The following is an 18,170-nucleotide window of genomic DNA, read 5'->3' as shown; positions in this document are numbered from 1 at the left end:
ATTTCCTTAAAACATTTCCCCCCAAAATGTTAGTTATTAGGTTATGCCATGGTCTAATCTCTTGTTAAAATTTAAACCATTCAAACCAAAAATGGGTTTGAATTATGAAAAATATCTAAAGATCTGAATGCAGACAAGCCAAAATGTTCCCGGAGTTATTTGGTTGTTTATTTTCTGAAGTATCTCTTGGCAACATGTACGAATCTGCGAGGAAATTTTAGTTAGAAACGTCTGAAAACTTCCATTTCCAGTGGAAACACTGACAGCAACTTCAAAGGCTCTGCCACCTAATCACTGAGCAAACAGTCCACGTGCGTACACTTTGGAGTTGGCAGAAAACCTTCCCTAACATTTAGAGATGCCCGGAGATAGAACACTACCTGAGGTAGTGAGATCCCTGTCGCTGGACGTGTCCAAGCAGTGCTCGGGCAACCACATGGCAGGACTATTGTAGAGGGCAATCGATCATCAAGGATTCAAGATTGACCTGGCTGACCTTTAAGGGACTGTGGGAATTGGGTTGAGCTGGTGTATGTCTAGAAGGTGATAAATTGATCTCTATGTAGCTCTGCGGACATTCCGGAATCCCTGAATCTCAATGAAGTTTCCTATCCCCGCCGAGCTGCTGATGGCTAAGGCACTGATGATGTAATGCTCCACTTCTCCATCCCGGCTGCAGCGAGGGTGCCCTATACTCCTACTCGTGTTTCCCTCTAGTAGTACGCAGGTGTAGCCAACCCAGTTATCTGCCTACCCAATAACCATTCCTCCCTTCTTGCTTGTGAATCAGCCCCTAATTTGCTCAGTGCCTACCCTCCTCCCTGAAGCCAGGTCTTTCAAACAGGACTAGCCTCAGCCCAGGGCACGAATCTTGGTTAGACTTTATACTCAACAGCTTCGGACACGTGAGCCAATCTGGACAACAAGCGGGGAGGGAAGGTTTGCCGGAACAGGGTACCTTCGAGGAAAGGTTCTTGGCTCCTCGAGAGACTTGAGGGAAACAGTGTCTCATTGCTACCAACAGAAATTGGTGTTGAGGATGTATTAGTACTATAACTGCTACAGCCATTTTTTCAGCTCTATGAGAGAAGGTATCCAACATGCCACGGTTGGCAAATTGAAAGATGGAAAGAACCCGGATCCTTGATAACAACATTGAGAAATAACCATTCCTGCAGCTTTCCTTATGTGGTAGATTCTCGTCAGAGGAGATGAGGAACCCCTTATTGTTTAAATCCTTTTGAGTTAGATTTATCCTTCCTTGTAACCCAGACCGTCTTAACTAATACCACTGTCTTTGATGGGATCTTGGCTTCTCAGCATGTTGCAGGGATGTGTCGAAACCACTCTTTTAATCCGTGTGCTCTGGGCCAGGAGGCTGCATGAAAGACGGACAAGGGAAGTACTCAGAATCATCCTCTCCCCCTACTAGTTCTCTAGAGTGATCCCCACTCCTTACTCAGGCTTCCCTTGTGGTGTTATCATGCTCACCTAACTCCTTAATCCCTTATGAAATTAGACCTCTTGTGGGTCCGCCTCACTCTCTCCACACTTGCCTGGCCTTTTCTGGGGCCTGAGATGTGGTGGATGGGCTCTGTTTGGGAATATTAAAGCCTAACCCGTCACTGTGGCAAGACGACTGCAGTCTCAGACAGTTGACCTGATGCTTGTCTTCTATTGCTTTGGAGTTGCCTCTGCCCCACAGGGCTGTGTGCCCGTATCAAAGGCCAGGCTTAAAACTGCTTTGCCTGGGTCAATAATTCTCGAGGCGTAGTCTCCGGACCAGCAGCGTCACCTGGAAAAGTTGCAGAAATGCAAGCTGTTGGGCCCCATCCCAGATCTGCTGAATTAGAAGTTCTGGGGATGGGGCCTGGCTATTTGTAGCGGATCGATCGCTCCGGGAGATGCTGGCGCACACTCGCGTTGGAGAACCACCGCCCTCGACCTCGGCCACTGCCATGACTGCTCACGGGGGTATACGCATTTCCTAGGGCTCTGATGTGATTATATCACACTCCAAGGGTCCCATTTCACTCTGCAGTTATACTTCCTTTGCCGTGACTATTTGATCGTCTGTCTCCCTCTCTAGTAGCGAGCTCTACCAGAATGGTCACCACGTCTATTTTGCTTCGCTGTGGTATCCCCGGTGCCTGGAACGGTGCCCGGCATATAGTACGGACTCTGTCGACGTTTCTGGAGTAGGAAGAAGGACCCCTGCGGGCCACATAAGTGACCGGATGACACATATTGCTCCATACTAAATTCAGCAAATTCCTAAGGTCATATCTAGCGAAGACGTTCCAGTTGTGCAACGTTCTCTCTCTGAACCGGGTAAATTGACTTTCAGGTCTGCCCACCTTGAAGCAACAAGGACGCCTTCAAATGACTCCAGAACGTGACTTCTACTCAGCAAGCTGTCGTGCTGGAGAGCCGCGGATATCGGCTATTGCTCATTCCTTTGTCCACTTTTCCCTGCAGCCTTGACGCTGCAGAACACTGAGGAAGGACCCCAGGGCCAGGATAAAAGGAAACACGAAAAAGGCCTAAGAGGCTCGGCAGGGCTTTTTGTTGGTGCCAGCCCAACGCCACTCACTCCCCGCCCTTCCAAGACCACATCGGATCCTTCGGGAGAGGACAGATGGGACTTGGCTACTGGGAGCCACTTCTGCATGGCTTTCTCCCTTCTCCCTGTCCGCTCTGCAGCTTTGCTATGTGACCAGGAGAGAAGAGTCTGGCAGGAAATTGGGGGCTGGGGGGTGGTGGCGTGTGGTGGGGGGAGGCACAATCAGGGGGATCGAGGGGCGCTCACCTGAGCGTCCTCCTGCCTGCCTCCTAGGAGGGAGGCTCAGTGCGTGGAGTTTCTCTCCCCTGGCTTCACCAGTGGAGAGGAGAAAAGAGGTGTGTTTTCAGGGTGTGGAGGACGGCGAATGGGTAAGGTAGAGGGACCACTGGGCGTTTCTCTTGTTTTCAGCCTTTAAATCAGAATATGTCATTATTAGACACTTAGAATCTTCTCTTGTTGGGAAGAAGCCGGCTTCGCACTCCCATCTGCTCATCTTCTATACAACCCCAGCCATACTTTGATCCAAATGAGGCCTTCCTGCTACCACTTGGCAACGGCACGGCGGGTGTACAGGCCCACTCCATTCTACATGTGTGCAGTGTGTGGCCTACAGAGTGGGCGCCAAGAGCGCGGAAGGGGCCAGGGTCCATCTCAGAGTTCCGCAGCTGGGGCTCCTTCCTGCCCAGGCCGCAACCTGTGCCCACTGCCGGAGGTGAGCTCAGCGGCGAGGCCTCAGGAATGCGGTCATCCAAGTGGTCACGGAGCCCGGCGTGCAAGGCCTTGTCAGACTGCCCCTGCCCTGGGCAAGGCCTCGTGATGGGGCAGCTCCTGGGGCCCTGGTCCCCTAGAAGGCCACTTCTTACCTTGGAACTCCATTGTGTTTTCCGGCTCCCAAAGTCCCGGTGTGTGCGTCTTCCCAGCATTTCCTCATAACCACCCTGTGCCACACACACAGGGCACAGAGATACCTCATTTAAGAGGAAAGCCCAGAAAGAAGTGAAGCAGCTGTGTTGTAGTTTTCAGACTGTGATCTAGGTCACCCAAGGGGTAAGGTCACATAAGCTGCCTAGGATGGTCCCGCCCCTTTCACCCCCTCTTCAGAGGACTCCCTCCTTAACCTGATATATATTTGGCCCATTTATCCTGCAGGCTGGCTGCCTAATGCTTGAAGTTTCCCATCTCCCCTAAAATCTCAAGTCCCTGCAGGATGGCGTCTGGGGAACCAGACTCCGGGGATCCTTCCCCACGTTCCTCTCCAGAACCAAGAGGCCAGAGCAGAACAGAGTGGCCTAAGATGCCTGGCAACACTGGGATGTCTGCAGGGGTAGGGCTGTGCGGGTGGGCTGGAAGCAACGCTTGAAGAAACGGAGAAGACACACCCACGTGGCTGGCCACAACCCAAGGATGTGACAGTGTGGGAGGCTTCGAGGACCGCTTCTAATGTATCTGAGTACACTGTTAGCCTGGACATCCAAAAAGTGCCCCTCGTGTGGAACTGGATTGTCTTTACCAGAAAGCTCCCAATCAAGATGGTCTGGGGGACGCTAGGGCATAGGAGGTGTGAGAGGCGCTGAGCCCCTTCCGGATGCACAGTAGAGTGCTCGGCACGGCCAAGCCCAAGGATAACCCTGTAGGATCCGTGCCACATGCTTCTTAGTTCATATGTGTATACACCCGGGTCAGCATGTCAAGGCCTGTGCAAGAATTTCCATCAGATCATGCCCATTTGAATTTTAAATTGCCTTGCCTAGCTTTTGAGGGTTTCATGCTCTGATCCCATTCTTCTCTAGTCCTGTACTAACAAATAATCACCTCCATTCATTATTATGTTTTTAAAATTTTATTTATTGAAGTAATCTCTATACCCGATGTGGAGCTTGAACCCATGACCCTGAGATCAAGAATCATATACTCTACCGACTGAGCCAACCAGGTGCCCCTTCACCTCCATTCTTTAGACACATTGCTTTTCCACCCCTCGATGACCCACATCTGTCCCGCATCTGTCCTCGGGCCAGTTAGTGCCACCTGTCAGCCCTTACTCCTTCAATTTCACAGCTGCCAGCATCTTACTGGGAGGCAACCCGTGGCACCCGAAGAGTACTAAGAACGGAGGATCGGTCCTGCCCACAAGTAGTTCACAGAATTCCCTGTCCTTCTTTTTAAGTCCAGCTAGAACCCTGCCCCTCCCAGGAAGCCACCCCTGCCACTGTGGTGTGCTGCTCTCCCTCGATCAGCAGGGCAGCCAAGAACTTCTGTAATTCACTGGCATGTTTCCCGAGTGACCTCTGTCTCCCCAGTGGAACTATGGGCTGAGAATGGGTCTCCCCTTTATACTCTCCTTCATCTTCCCATGCAGAGACCAAGGCCAGCCATGTCGTAAATCATAATACTGCCAAGAGAACACTTATCATGACGAGCAGTGAGTAATGAATAGAATTGTTGAATTACTATTTGTACACCTGAAACTAACATAACACTGTATGTTACCCATACTGGAATTCAAACTAAAAAAAATTTTTTAGGGGCGCCTGGGTGGCTCAGTCGGTTAAGCGGCCGACTTCAACTCAGGTCATGATCTCGCAGTTTGTGAGTTCAAGCCCTGCATCAGGCTCTGTGCTGACGACAGCTCAGAGCCTGGAGCCTGTTTCAGATTGTGTGTCTTCCTCTCACTCTCTCTCTCTCTCTCTTTCCCTCTCTCTCTCTCAAAAATAAACATTAATATTTTTTAATAATTATAAATTTCAAAATAAATAAATAAATCATATGACTTCCTCAAATCCCATGTGGTTCTGGAAACCCACACACCCAGAGCCAAAGTGACTGTCATTAGCAATCTCTGCTAACCAAGGGCTGGCCTCTTCAGGTACTTCTTTGGAGTGTGTTTCAATATGACAGGGACCTGCAAATTTTTCTGACGTAAACTAGTTCTCCAAAAGGGAGCTGAGTAGACAAATTAGGCAACGCGGGGCACATAAGGGCCCATCCAGCCCTGATTGTGTGTGGGCCAATGGCCCAAGGGGCAGGTTGAAGAGTAATACCAATGTCTGATGGCTACCTCAGAGGATGCCTCCCTTACCACACCGCCCTCACCCGCCCCTGGAGTCCAGGGATTTTGTTCACATCAGCTGGTCACCATCAGCCTACAGCATCCATGGTGTAACCAATTTCATAAGTCACTACTTGATTCCCCAGGTGTGTGTTACATGGTCAGACCAGTGAGGCATCCCTTGCCTTTCTTTCATTTGGAGGTAGAGTCCACAGCCCCTGCTGGTCTCACAGGTTTCTCTCTGGACCTTGGATCAAGGTTGGGGTCAAACACGAGTCTGAGTACCGGTAGAGCAGGACCTTCCCAATTGTTTTCAGTATATACCACCTGATGGGCATGTGTTCAGAGAAACAGTCAACAAAAGCTCCCAGGTTCCCTCTCTGGGTAGGAAATGGCAAGTCAAACTCTCCTGTCCCTCAAGCACACGTTTTGTCTTAGGATGTGGTCTTTTCTAATGTGCACGAAGACCAGTCCAGGAGAAAAAAAACCTGGTACTACACTCCTCTTCCACGGCAGTGCCTATGAACTTGGTTCTTTGTGTCCGACATCTGACCCATGTCTAATGTTTAAGGTGAAATCCTATTGAGGGTTCTTGAAGATGCCCAGATTATAGTCACAGGGTTCTATTTATCCCAAGATGTATTTACCTCCTTGCAAAGTCTAGATGATTAGGCAGGTTATGAATTTTCCATATGTAAACCATGGTGTTTTTCTTAACAGACTGTGTTCGTGTAAATGTTCAGCAAGTTTACCCTTTCCAACGATGCCGCTGCCAGGGCCACCCCAAAGCCCTTCCACACAGGGTCACAGGAGGCTGTCCTGGAGAGGGCGGACAGAATCACTTAATGCCTGTTCTTCCAAAACCAGCACAAAGGCCACACAGTCCCTAGGCACTATCAACTGAGCTCTTCCTGCTTCGAAGTTCACTGAGCAAGGAGCCACCACGTGAGGTTATAAAACCTTTTTATCAACATTTGTTTCTGAAAAGAAGGGAAAAGAAAAGAAAAGAAAAGAAAAGAAAAGAAAAGAAAAGAAAAGAAAAGAAAAGAAAAGAAGAGAAAAATACCGTACTGGCCCTGCGGAAGGTCAGGTTAAAGGTCATGGCCAGTACGGTTCTAATAGCGGCAAGCGTGACAAACGTGCCCCTTCCTGATGACTGACACAACAAAGTAAAGAGAAAGGAGTCACGGAGGGAAAACTAGCATTTGGGGAAAAAACAGAAACAAAAACAGAAACAAAACACCAGGCTCTGGTGGCCAACCAACCTCTGTTCCAAACCTGGTTCTTGCATCTCTTCCTGTACGTCACCCTTGGAAAAGTAACCCGAGTCCTTACACGCAGGTGCAAAATGGAGTGACTTCTGCTTGTGGGACCATGGCTGCGCCTTGGCCTTCGTGCCCCGCGCACAGGTTTGTCCTGGCTCCCTGCTCAGTCGGGATGTTTACGGGTGCCCAAGCAGCCAGGAACTTTCTTTTCACAGTAAATACATTCAAATAACTTTCGGCTGCTGCGGCCGGAGCTGGTTGCAAATTATTCCGCACCGAAACGAGCTTCTCATTGCATTTTACAAGTGAGGTGAGGGCGGGGGGCACTCAAGACCTATAAAGGCACGTACAGTGAACGGGTTCAGATCCTGATGCCAGGGTTCAGAAAATGACTCACCGACCGGAGTTCCTTCTTTGTGGCTAACCCGGCACCAAGTGCCCAGCGTGGTGAGTCACCGAGAACAGTGGGCTACAGTCAGTTCTAGGTTATCAATGTCGGCGCAGAAAAGCAAGTCCCGGGCTGTGGTAAACCTAAGCAATTCTATCTGGAATGCATTTTATATGTGCACGCGTGTATTTTTTTCTTGGCCAGAGACTTACCTTCCTAATGATGTTCCCCTTAGGCTACCATTAAAGTTAGCCCGCGCTCCCCAAGCACACACCGCCGACAGCAGGGGAAGGCAGCCCATAAGCGACGGGGGTAAGGTCGGCCTGGGACGAAGGGTTCGAAAACACACAAACGTGCGCGGCAGTTCGTACGTGTCTGTGCGCGCGCACAGGATTTCCAGCTGTGCCGCGGGAGAAACACGGTCCACGGAGTGGCAAGGAAGGTGCTGCAAAACTTCCCCGGCCACCGGAGAACAAAAGCGTAAAACCCTTCAGAAAAGCATCTTGGCCTTGAGCCTACCGGTCGCCTTTCATCAGCGCTCGCCGGGTATGCCTGAGGCGCGGCGGCCTGTTCTTTCCAACAATCCGGTGCTTTTTTTTTCAGGATGCCTCGCCGATGTTTAAGAAGCGTCCCAAGGAGAGTGAGATGTGCACTTACTGCCACGTGTGGACACTCGTGCTGCGAAACGGAGTCCTGTAGAGTCTACGGACCAATGCTCGAGTCTCTCCAAACGCTGATGGATAAAAGTGCAACTTTACACGAAGACTGAACCCTGACCGTCGTTTGCGTATTCGAATGACTCCTTGGCAATCGGACAGACAACTTAAGGCTGACTGGGAAAACCCAGGTACGCGTTTCCGGAACGCTCTCCTCTTCATCTTTGCATGACGGCGGCCGCTGCTTCGAGGCCTCTGGGCTTGAGGAAACTTTTAAGAGCACGGAATCCTAGGGGCCCCTGGGTGGCTCAGCTGGTGAAGTGTCGGGACTCTTGGTTTCAGCTCAGGTCATGATCTCACGGTTCGTGGGTTCGAGCCCCACATCGGGCTCTGCGCTGGCGGTGCGTGAGCCTGCCTGCGATTCTGTCTCTCCCTCTCCCTCTGCCCCACGCCTGCTCTCTCAAAAATAAACTTAAAAAATAAATAAAAAGAATTTTAAAACGTATTCTAATAGAGTAGGAATCATTCCCAGGGTACATTTCCTTTGAACCATTCTCACACATTAACAGTGGTGTTCATGTGCGGTGTTCTAAGAGGATCTTCCCAATTGCTTTGGCCAGTCAGTACCTTCTTCACTGGTGACGATATGTTAACAAACTACCAGGAACGAACTTAACGTGAACAGACAGCATCCTAATGATGCACTCCAGGATTGTAGCACTATCATGACTGTTCCTCGTTCAATTCGACACTTGTTTCTTGAAAAAAAAAAAAAAAATCACGTAGATCCATCTGGGCCAAGATAGTCAAAATCCCAAATGGGGTACCACTGAGAAGCCATGCCTTTAGAATAGGAATCTGTATCTTTAGGGATCCCTCCTCTCAAAGGTAATTAATTAAAAAAAAATTAGGACACTATATGCTACCTTCCATGTAAAAAAGAAAAAACAACAACAAGGAGGGAAAAACCTCTATTCATACTTGCTTGCACATCACGAAACTTTGGGAGATATATTTATAAACCAACTAATAAGTTTAGAGTGTGGGGGTAACTGGACAGATTGGATGCAGGAACGGAAGGGAAACTTCCCCTGTATACCTTTATGTAGGTTTTGGTTTTTAAACCCTGTCAAGGTATTAATTACCTAATGAAAAGCTCAACTACATAACTTAAGTATTATAGGGATTTGCCTGACGGATGGCCTGGAATTCCTAGATTACTGTACGTTATCTCCCAGAGAGTTTTCACATCTGTAAGGACTTCCAGAAGAAAGTAACCGGAGGAGGTTAAAAGTGGAAACTGAGCTTGTACAATAAAGTGTATCCCAGAATGCAGAGCTACGTTTCCCGCCCACCCCCCCCCACCCCCCCCACGAAGTGCTGAGTTGGAAAAAATGTTCCCAGTGCTTTTTTTTCCTGGTTTCGAAAAAGGCAGGAAAGTTGTACTTGGTAGTTTGGCATTTGCTTGAGGGTGAGAAAGCACACGCAGGCCTCCTGTAGCAGATCCGGTTATGAACGTACTGCACCCTTCAGCTCTGCAAGTGGACACATTCTGCAGACGCAGAAGGCCAAGCCGGATTTTGTGTGGCATCACCTACATCTATTTTTATGCTGGTTCTAGAATCACAGGTGGCAAATTCTACTTCATGTGAACTGTTAGGTTTCTAACACCGAGGGAGGAAAGTTTTAACGTGCACATCCATTCTCTGTCCTTTGCCTTTTATCAAATAATAGGTGCTGATTACAGACTCTTTTCTGAAATGAAATGTACATCTAAGAGTCGTTAAAATGTTTTTTTCTTAAGGTACAAGAGTGATGAAGTACTGGGAAAGAAAAAGAACTTCCAAATGACTTTATAAAACACAAAGTCACATGCTATTAACGGAGACTCTGGAAAAGTCAGGTCTACTAACAAAGCTTTTATTCTACCTCATACTCTGAACTCTTAAGATTTTAAAATATTCAACTTGCCTTTATTCTTTTTTGGTGAGGTGGGGGGGAAGAGTGGGGTGCAACTGTGAGCCTGCCAGCTGGTTAGAAGCCAAGAGTTATCCAGTCAGATCTGAATGGAAAAACCTATGATTTGTTTATTCCATAGTTCAAGTTCAAAAGCAAGAGACAATTTAAATAATAAAAGGGTAACAGGGAAAAATGCAAAGAAAGAAAACAAATCCGTAAGAGTCCAGAAGAACCTTCAAGAATATTTAATTCGGAAAATGTTATTGGTGTAGAGAACTTGACTGAAAGAAAACAGCTGGGCAGAGTTCAAGGTTTTAAATTAAAAACAATCTAACAAGGTCTACGGGAATAACTCTTTGGGCCACAGTTTGGAGACCAGATTCATTTCTAACCAAGTACAAGTAATAGCAGTCTAAGCTAAAAAGGAAATTCCTCACAACTGAGGTAGTTACTAAGTATCAGCACACTTTCCAAGTTCTCACAAGGCGGCTGAGCTATTTACAATCCATTTTCCTCATACATAAATGGAGCACCTTTTCAATTTTGTCTTCTGTGATTTGTTTAAAAAAAAAAAAAAAAACAACACTTATACACACCAGCCAGAATATGCCTATTTTATTAACATCATGCTTTAATAAATAACTGGCTACTTCTAATAAAATTAAGCCTCTGTTTACAACAGCCCCCAATATTCCATTTGACCATTCTGCAGAATTTGGTGTCAAAAGTTGAATGAAATGTAGACCCTGAGCTATCAAGTAATTATGTTTCAATATAAAAATAGAGAATTACTCTTACAACTGAAGATTGAACAAGAACACAAACCACCTCTCTGTGGGTTTTAGCTTCTGTGGAATCGGTTGGGATCTTAATGGCTGTCTAGAGCAGGAAGAGACTTGCAGAATTTTCTTTCTGAAGACTTTCGGGAACTCCTTCTTAAAGTGATTTGTTACATTCTCATAGTTTTATGAGCCGTCATTTGTGAGGATACAAGCAACGGGTTCCTAAGGGTCACCGCTAAGATACCGTCTTCTCAGATCTATCTCCTCTCTCCCATCCCCCTCCAAAAACAACATCACATGAAAAGATTCCCGACACTCAGATTCCCCCCCCCCCCCGCCCCCGGTGGACGTCTTGGCTGTTAGGGTTGCACAGCGTGGTGAACCACTGCCAGTCCTTTGTCTTTTTCATCAGAGAGGCCTGGGCAAGAAGACTCAAGCAGGACACCTTAGAAATCTTTTTTTACACAAACTGGAATCCAAAACCAAATGCAAATGCACAGACACAGACTTTTTGAATGTTGACAGCTATCCCGTGAGCCCAGGCTGCACCCTGGTTCTGACTAGGCCCCAGACAGCTCCCTCCACTATATGGCTGGGTTTGAGATCCGGCACACCATAACAGGGGGGACCAAATGAGCTTATCGGTCACTTATTTCGGCCATCGGGGTACCAACTCAAAGCAGGTCAGCGTGGACGTGAAGACCAGCATACAGCGGCTTGCTAAACTCGCCCGGATAAAACACAAAAAGACAAAACCCACCCCCGAGCTAAGTGTGAACATGTGGTAACTGGGACACCCTGAATGCCTTCTATATTTCCAGGGAGAGTGTTTCAAAAGAAACCTTCTTCTAAATGGGCTACACTTTAAGTGTAAACGGGTTTAAGGAACGGACCGATCTGTGATCTTAGTTTGTGTAATTCAGTTCAACCAAGATGGGTATAGTCTGCAGTCTCTTCCGGCAGCCTTCTTCTTGTACTGATACTCGAACACACCGAACGAGTGTTTCAGAAGCCCCCTGTACGGACTTCGCGATCTGCCCTAACTTAGTAAAAAACAAAATCACATCCACTCGTCTCCAGATAAGGCAACTAAAACAACAGGGATAAATGGAAATTTCACTGCTTGTTGGGCTTTTCCTTTTAATAAGATAACATGTACAGCTATTTAATATTTCAGAAATACGTACATGTTACATACCAAGAAAGGACCCTGGTTTTCTTGTAAGAAACAAGGTGAGATCATAATTGAAGGAAAAAAAAAAAAAAAAAACAACCCACAAACAAAAAGAAAAAAAAACAACAACAACAAACAAACAAGAGTGATAAAATCACAAATGCACAACTAACTACAGTTCTGTACCTACACTGTTAGCCACGTTTAACATGATTCCAGGGGAGCAGGAACTGACTTGACATCCAAGTCCCTTTTCCCCGCAAAACTGAATGAAAACACAAAGTCAGCCTTTTGGAAACCAGTGGCCACATAGTAAAAACTGTACATCGTTGTCCATTCATTTAAAAAGCAAAGTCACTAGGATGGTATAAAAGTGATAACCGGTGCCTCCTTAACTTTTTGACGGAAACTTTTTCTCGACAATTAAGAATTATCTCCACTCTCTCTGCATAACCAGGAACAAGATGCAGGAGACAGCGAGGAGGTAGGGCTGCGCCCCAACGCGGGCACCGGTGCCGCCGGTTTTATCACTGGCGCTCTTCCCCGAGTGGTCAGTCGCGTTGTACTCCAACTCCGAAGGGCACTGCTGATACTCACAACCACTGCCGCTTCCCTCTCCGCTGCTCTCATCGCCTAGTGGTTAAAAAAAACGGAACAGAGGTTTCATTCTGTTTGTTCTCGTCACAAGGCGCCCAAGGACGAGGTGTAAATCTCAAACTGCGACAAACGCTTACTGATATCAAAGAAGTCCACGTCATTCCCGTTGTACGCGTTCTTCATTTTGCTGGTCATGACCCGAAGGGCCATGATCTGACGAAGGATCAACATGTCCGTTTTGCTGGTGTCGACCTGGACCTCTGGGTTATTGCCCTGGTTGGCTAACCCGTTCCCCGTCACTGCGAACAGGTATCTGAAATGAGAAACGACCCTGTGAAGATGATCAGTAAAACAGAAGGTCGCCAAAGATCACCAGAGAATCCTGCTTGGAGTCTAGTTATTTCCGCGGAGGGCGATGCCCCGGAAGTTCTTCCGCTTCTAAAGAGCTTGGATTTCTCCTTTTCCCGGGCAGGCATCTTGTTTCTCCAATTTGATGGGAACCTTTTGGAAAGCAATGGAGGTTGGTGGCTCAGAGTCAAGTGCCGATACGGAGGCTACGGAGCAAGGTTACTAAGTGTCTAGGGGGAGGGACGCAAGACGTCACCCGAGAAGAGCACGAGACCTTTGGAGAACTGGTGCTTTAGGAGGCGAAGCTGGTGGGCAAAGACCCACAGGGACCGAGTACCATAAAGACGAAACTACTGGAACGGCCTGAGCCCTGGCTGCAGCCCTCACACGGGGTTGGAACCGCCGTCACAAACTTCGGGCCCGGTACTCTTTGTAAGCAGCCGCGTGCCTTCACGATGCCTACGGGGTAAAGCCCATTCCTCAGAACGTCCAGAAGCCTTCCACGTCACTGCTACCTACCATGAGATGCTCCAGGATGCCTCCCTCAACTGACAATAGACAGACCCCCTCTGGAGCCGCTCCCGGAGCTGACCTGCTCTTGCCTCTCCCGTTCCAGCAGCCATCCTCGTTGCCATTCCCAGCGGCCATCCTCTCGTCGTTGCAAACAGTGCTGGGCAGAGAGGACCAGAACTTTTTGGCCTCTTTCAGCTTCTCCTTGACATCGGTAACCTAATGAGGGGGGGGGGGGGGGGCCAAGCAAGCGCTCTGTAAAAAACTCACGGCCACCTAAACGTGTGTCTTCTGATCATTTCTAAAGTAGCTCCAGAGTGCTATGTAATTCATTTTCAACTTGAGTCACAAGAGAGAAACGCTGATCAAATGTATACAGAAAAGAACAAAATCACGCCCATGAACTAAGAGTCGAAATGCAAGCTCTGAACAAGTTGCCCGGATCCGCTGCCCACGCTACCTCTTTATTACCACTACCAACTGCCGCCTGCCAGCCTCCGTGCCCTGTAGATACAAGGAGAAGACACCCTCTCTTCCCACCAGGCTTTTACACTCTGGCTCAAGCATCTAGAGCAACCCCTCTGTGAAAGCGAGTGCCTGTCATCACACTCCCTCCTCCTACTGCATGCACAGCCTGCTGCCACGTGCTCCTACTTTCCGACCGTCCCAGTGCTTACTATACATCCTCTTTGTCACTTAAGCCTGGGATGTCGGCTTCTCCCTCTTTGCTGGGGCTGAGAACGAGGATGAGCCTTACCGCGTCCCTATAACATGCACAGCGATGGGCGCACGGTACACGCATCACGTTTCCTAACTACGTACCGACTTTATGAGCTAGAAAATCAGAGGCAGATTTATTGACATCCACATGCAAGTTGCTTGAGAAGTTTCACCTGAAAGACCCGCGCTTGAAAGCCTTCCAACTAAAAATGCATTCGGAGCAAATGTTTTCAGTTCTTTGCCATTAAACGCGGCCGTTCCTGCCAAACTGCTCACCAGTCGGTCCAAACTAGTGCCGGCTGCTGTGGTTGGGCGTTCCTCAGGGTGATATGGTCTGAAGCGAGCGCTGAAGGCACCTTCAGAGATGGAACGGGAAATCCGGCCGGCCGGGAGGGGCTTGGGAGGTCCACATCCCTGGAAAACCTGCATTGAGGCAAGCACGAGTCACATTAGGGGAGTCGTGTCCCAAGCTGGAGCAGGGGAGGGGTTCTGCCCGTCCTCTCCAGTGTCCTGCCTTCATTACCTTCTGGGACACTTGCACACTGTTCTCTTGCATATTCATAATAGCATCGGAAATCTTCACATCGATGGGGTCCATGACCGATTCGATGTTGAAAGGGCCCTCGAGCCTCTCCGCCACCATCAGCATCGCGTCTAACGTGACGTTGGGGGAAGAACAATACAGCATAAACAGTAAATCGTCAGTCTGACCTTGGGTCATCAGTGTGGTTATTTTATTGTCTCTCGTTTCGGGAGGGGGGGGGGAGGAGGCATGCATCATAATTCATGTTTTTGTTTCTTTTTAAAAAATGTTTTATTTATTTTTTGAGAAGCAGCATGAGCAGGGGAGGGGCAGAGAGGGGGACAGAGGATCTGAAGCGGGCTCTGTGCTGACAGGCTGGCGCCAGTGAGCCCGACGTGGGGCCGGATTTCACAAACTGCAACATCATGACCTGAGCCGAAGTCAGTCGCTCAACAGACTGAGCCGCCCAGGCGCCCTTTACAGCTTTTTCTATTACACCGAACTGCTTTTAGTCACTATGCATTGCTAGCTCTCTAAAGTGTGAAGTGGCCAGGTGAATGCTCTATTCCACAGCAAGGAAACCCAATCAGGAATGTTCTATTATACTGATTATTCGTTCCTTCGTGTGTCAGTGGCTGTCACTCTAAGGCTGTCCGACTCAAAAACGCAAATCTGTTAAAATCCTGGCGTATCACTTTCTTGCTTTCCTTTTTGGATTGAAACCCTTTCAGATCCCTGAGTGCACACCTGCAAAGTACAAATGACAGTGTTCCTAGGAATTCTAATGACTTTTCGAATAATGACATTTTGAAAAATGCAATTTTGTGCGAAGATAAACTTCCCATTTCAAACACAAGGGCCTCGAGTTAAAGCAAAAAGATGTACCTCCTTTTTGTTCTGGTGAAAAGACAACACAAGGCCACAGTACACAGAAAGCCACGTGCTCACAGCGTGAGTCTTCACAGATCAGTCTGCGAATTACTTTCACATTCTGGAGGAGTCTAGAAGGCGTCGGCACACACTCTCTTAAAATACGCTGTACTTGTTTGTCTGCCGTATGCGTTCGTTGGGATTATGAGGCTTGGTGTTTTCAGTGTCCGCTAATTTTCACCAAGAAATGTCAGGCAAACTGGATGTCCGAATGGGAAAAGGACACTCCTGACAAGCACTGAACTTTTCAACTTGTTCTCTCCCCTTTCCACTCTAGTGCCGAAAGCACGGCAGAAGGGTAGGTAGGCCCACGTTATCCACAGCCTTCAGGTAGGCCAAGGACAGCTCCTAGAAAGGAGGGCTAGTTTCCAGAAGATTATTATGTGCCCTTTTCAAAGAAGGCCGCAGGCCACCACGTGGATCTCCTACCTAAACTTTCCAGTGCAAAGGAGTTTTTAGCATCAGCATATCAATGACACCAAATTTGGTCATCAACCTTTCACCTTGAACCTAGGACAAATACAACACACCGTTTTAAGGCACGGGGATCATTGCTCTCAACTGCAATGGCGATGTCACAAACCACAAACAGATTTCCGTGAAATGCACTTTTTTTTTTTTTTTTAAGTAATAACAAATGAAGTTTCAGGTTGCATTGTGGTAAGCGCCAATAAAGTGACGCTTCCAACCTCTAAGCAAAGGCTGCCGGCATGAATATACCATTGTCCTAGAGGAGGAAAAATGCTTTTGATGTGCTAGCAAAAGGAGACTTTTGTAAACAAGTGGAGCACAACTTAAATGTGTTCATCATTGTCAAAGCATCGGGGCTGGCACGTACCGAAAGCACATTCTTCGCCGAAGAAGTCGCTTGCTCCAAATAAAAATATTATGAATAGACAGATAATAAACATCGAAAATGCAGAGCTTTAAACAAGAAAAAAAACCAGCGCGTTTTGAAACTACTTATTCCCCTAGTGGCGAGGAAAGGCCAGATCACTAATGTGTTTGTGAAAGACTGAAAGGAAACATAAACCCGATTCTTCTGGCTGTTTGGCGTCTTTGTAAACTCTGGGAATGGAGGGAAGCCGGGCCTTTGTTGGGGCCGGTGCCATGGCGCTGGGCGCTGCGCGGCTGAAGAATGCGCGAGCTGCCTCCCACCCCCGGGGGAGTCACGGTCGGCCGTCAATGAGGCTCTTCCTTAGGAGCCCTGATGTAGAAGCCCCAAGAGAGATGCAAAGATAGTTGGTTTGGTGTTTTTTCTTCCGGCTGGTCTAGGCTGCCGGGCCTCTGATTTGGGCCTCTGATTTGCGGGGAATCTGACTGGTTCCTGCCTCCTGCCAGCCACCCTAAGACCCCAAAACAAAATTCATGCGGGCAGCAACGTGTGACATGAATAAGGCTGGCTAGGAGTCAGATGACTGTTAACGCAGCTACAGTAGGTGATGGAAAACGAGGCGCAACCAAGCATCACTTACGCTTTTCCAGAAACTGACTTTGTTTTGGGGGGGGGGGAGGGGGGCGGCGGGGGGGGGGTAGTATTTGGCTGACCTCTTGAGCCAACCTCTTCCAAAACCAAGTCCAGGGCGCTTCAAACTGCTTGGATCCATCTGGATAAAGGCTGGCAACACTGTAGATGCAACTCAGGAGAAGGAAAAGGGGGACGTGGCGGCCAGAAGGCAGATGTGGAAAACCTATGCTTAGTGTCTCCAAGGGTCTAGACCGACTGCGGGATTTCAGTGCTCAGGTTATTTGGCACTGGGTCGGCCCCGCCCCGTCAACAAAGTGTCCCCTTCGCGCTAGGCAAAGCGATTCCTTTCACACTGTGCCGCCAATGATCAGAAACCCACACCTTCGGCCTCATGACTGACTGGGAGAACAAAAGGCAGTTTCCCCGACTTAACCCCAAGATCTGATTTAAAGAAGTGGGGGTGGGGGGAAGCCCTTGACCATTCATTAACTGCAGCCGTTTAAAGGGGAAAGCAAAATTCTTTGCAAAGAAAGGAAAAAAAAGAACTTATAGCTGAGGCATGTAAATTGGGAGTGAATTCCACAACCACAGAGCAAATTAAACCCTGGTGAAAATTCATACAAAAAGCACAGGGGATGAACAATGTCTATTATTCCCGGCCTTTTAGACAGAAAGAATAAAATACCCATTAAAAATTAAGTTTAGATACCATTATACACCTCATCCCTCCAAAAAAGGATCATTCCAAATAACTGAGGAAAATTCATTCAGAACTCCTATCGATTTCCACTTGGGTTTAATTTGGTTTCTTGAAAGGGAACAGATGTAATTTTTAAGACTCTCAACAAGAATAACAGCAGCACCTCAGCCTCACGGTACCTGGTTGAAAACATTAATTAAGCCAAGCCAGAGGACGGTTTGGATTTGATGTGGACCCTTGGAAAAATATTTTGTTAAAAACGGGGGAATTTGTGTTTTTTTTTTTTTAATTTTTTTTCAACGTTTTTTATTTATTTTTGGGACAGAGAGAGACAGAGCATGAACGGGGGAGGGGCAGAGAGAGAGGGAGACACAGAATCGGAAACAGGCTCCAGGCTCTGAGCCATCAGCCCAGAGCCCGACGCGGGGCTCGAACTCACGGACCGCGAGATCGCGCCTGGGTGGCACAGTCGGTTAAGCGTCCGACTTCACCCAGGTCGCGATCTCGCGGTCCGTGAGTTCGAGCCCCGCGTCGGGCT

The 18,170-nt window shown here is 48.1% G+C and overlaps 1 protein-coding gene across 1 annotated transcript in view; it reads right to left on the bottom strand.

Annotated features, from left to right (window-relative positions):
- Positions 1-10,110: 10,110 nt before the first annotated feature.
- The window catches only part of GPC4 (glypican 4), a 111,034-nt gene continuing 102,974 nt past the window's right edge, over positions 10,111-18,170 (bottom strand). The window contains exons 5-9 of the mRNA XM_040468142.1: positions 14,535-14,665; positions 14,288-14,434; positions 13,374-13,510; positions 12,571-12,746; positions 10,111-12,469 (exon numbers count right to left, since the gene is read on the bottom strand). Coding sequence (XP_040324076.1) covers positions 12,267-12,469; positions 12,571-12,746; positions 13,374-13,510; positions 14,288-14,434; positions 14,535-14,665 — 794 coding nt within the window. The 3' untranslated portion in view covers positions 10,111-12,266. The remainder of the gene's footprint in view (positions 12,470-12,570; positions 12,747-13,373; positions 13,511-14,287; positions 14,435-14,534; positions 14,666-18,170) is intronic.

This window comes from Herpailurus yagouaroundi, unplaced genomic scaffold (assembly GCF_014898765.1).
Source record: "Herpailurus yagouaroundi ecotype Mexico unplaced genomic scaffold, PumYag 67681, whole genome shotgun sequence".
Taxonomy (NCBI): Eukaryota; Metazoa; Chordata; class Mammalia; order Carnivora; family Felidae; genus Herpailurus; species Herpailurus yagouaroundi.
This window is presented reverse-complemented; position numbering and strand designations above follow the sequence as displayed.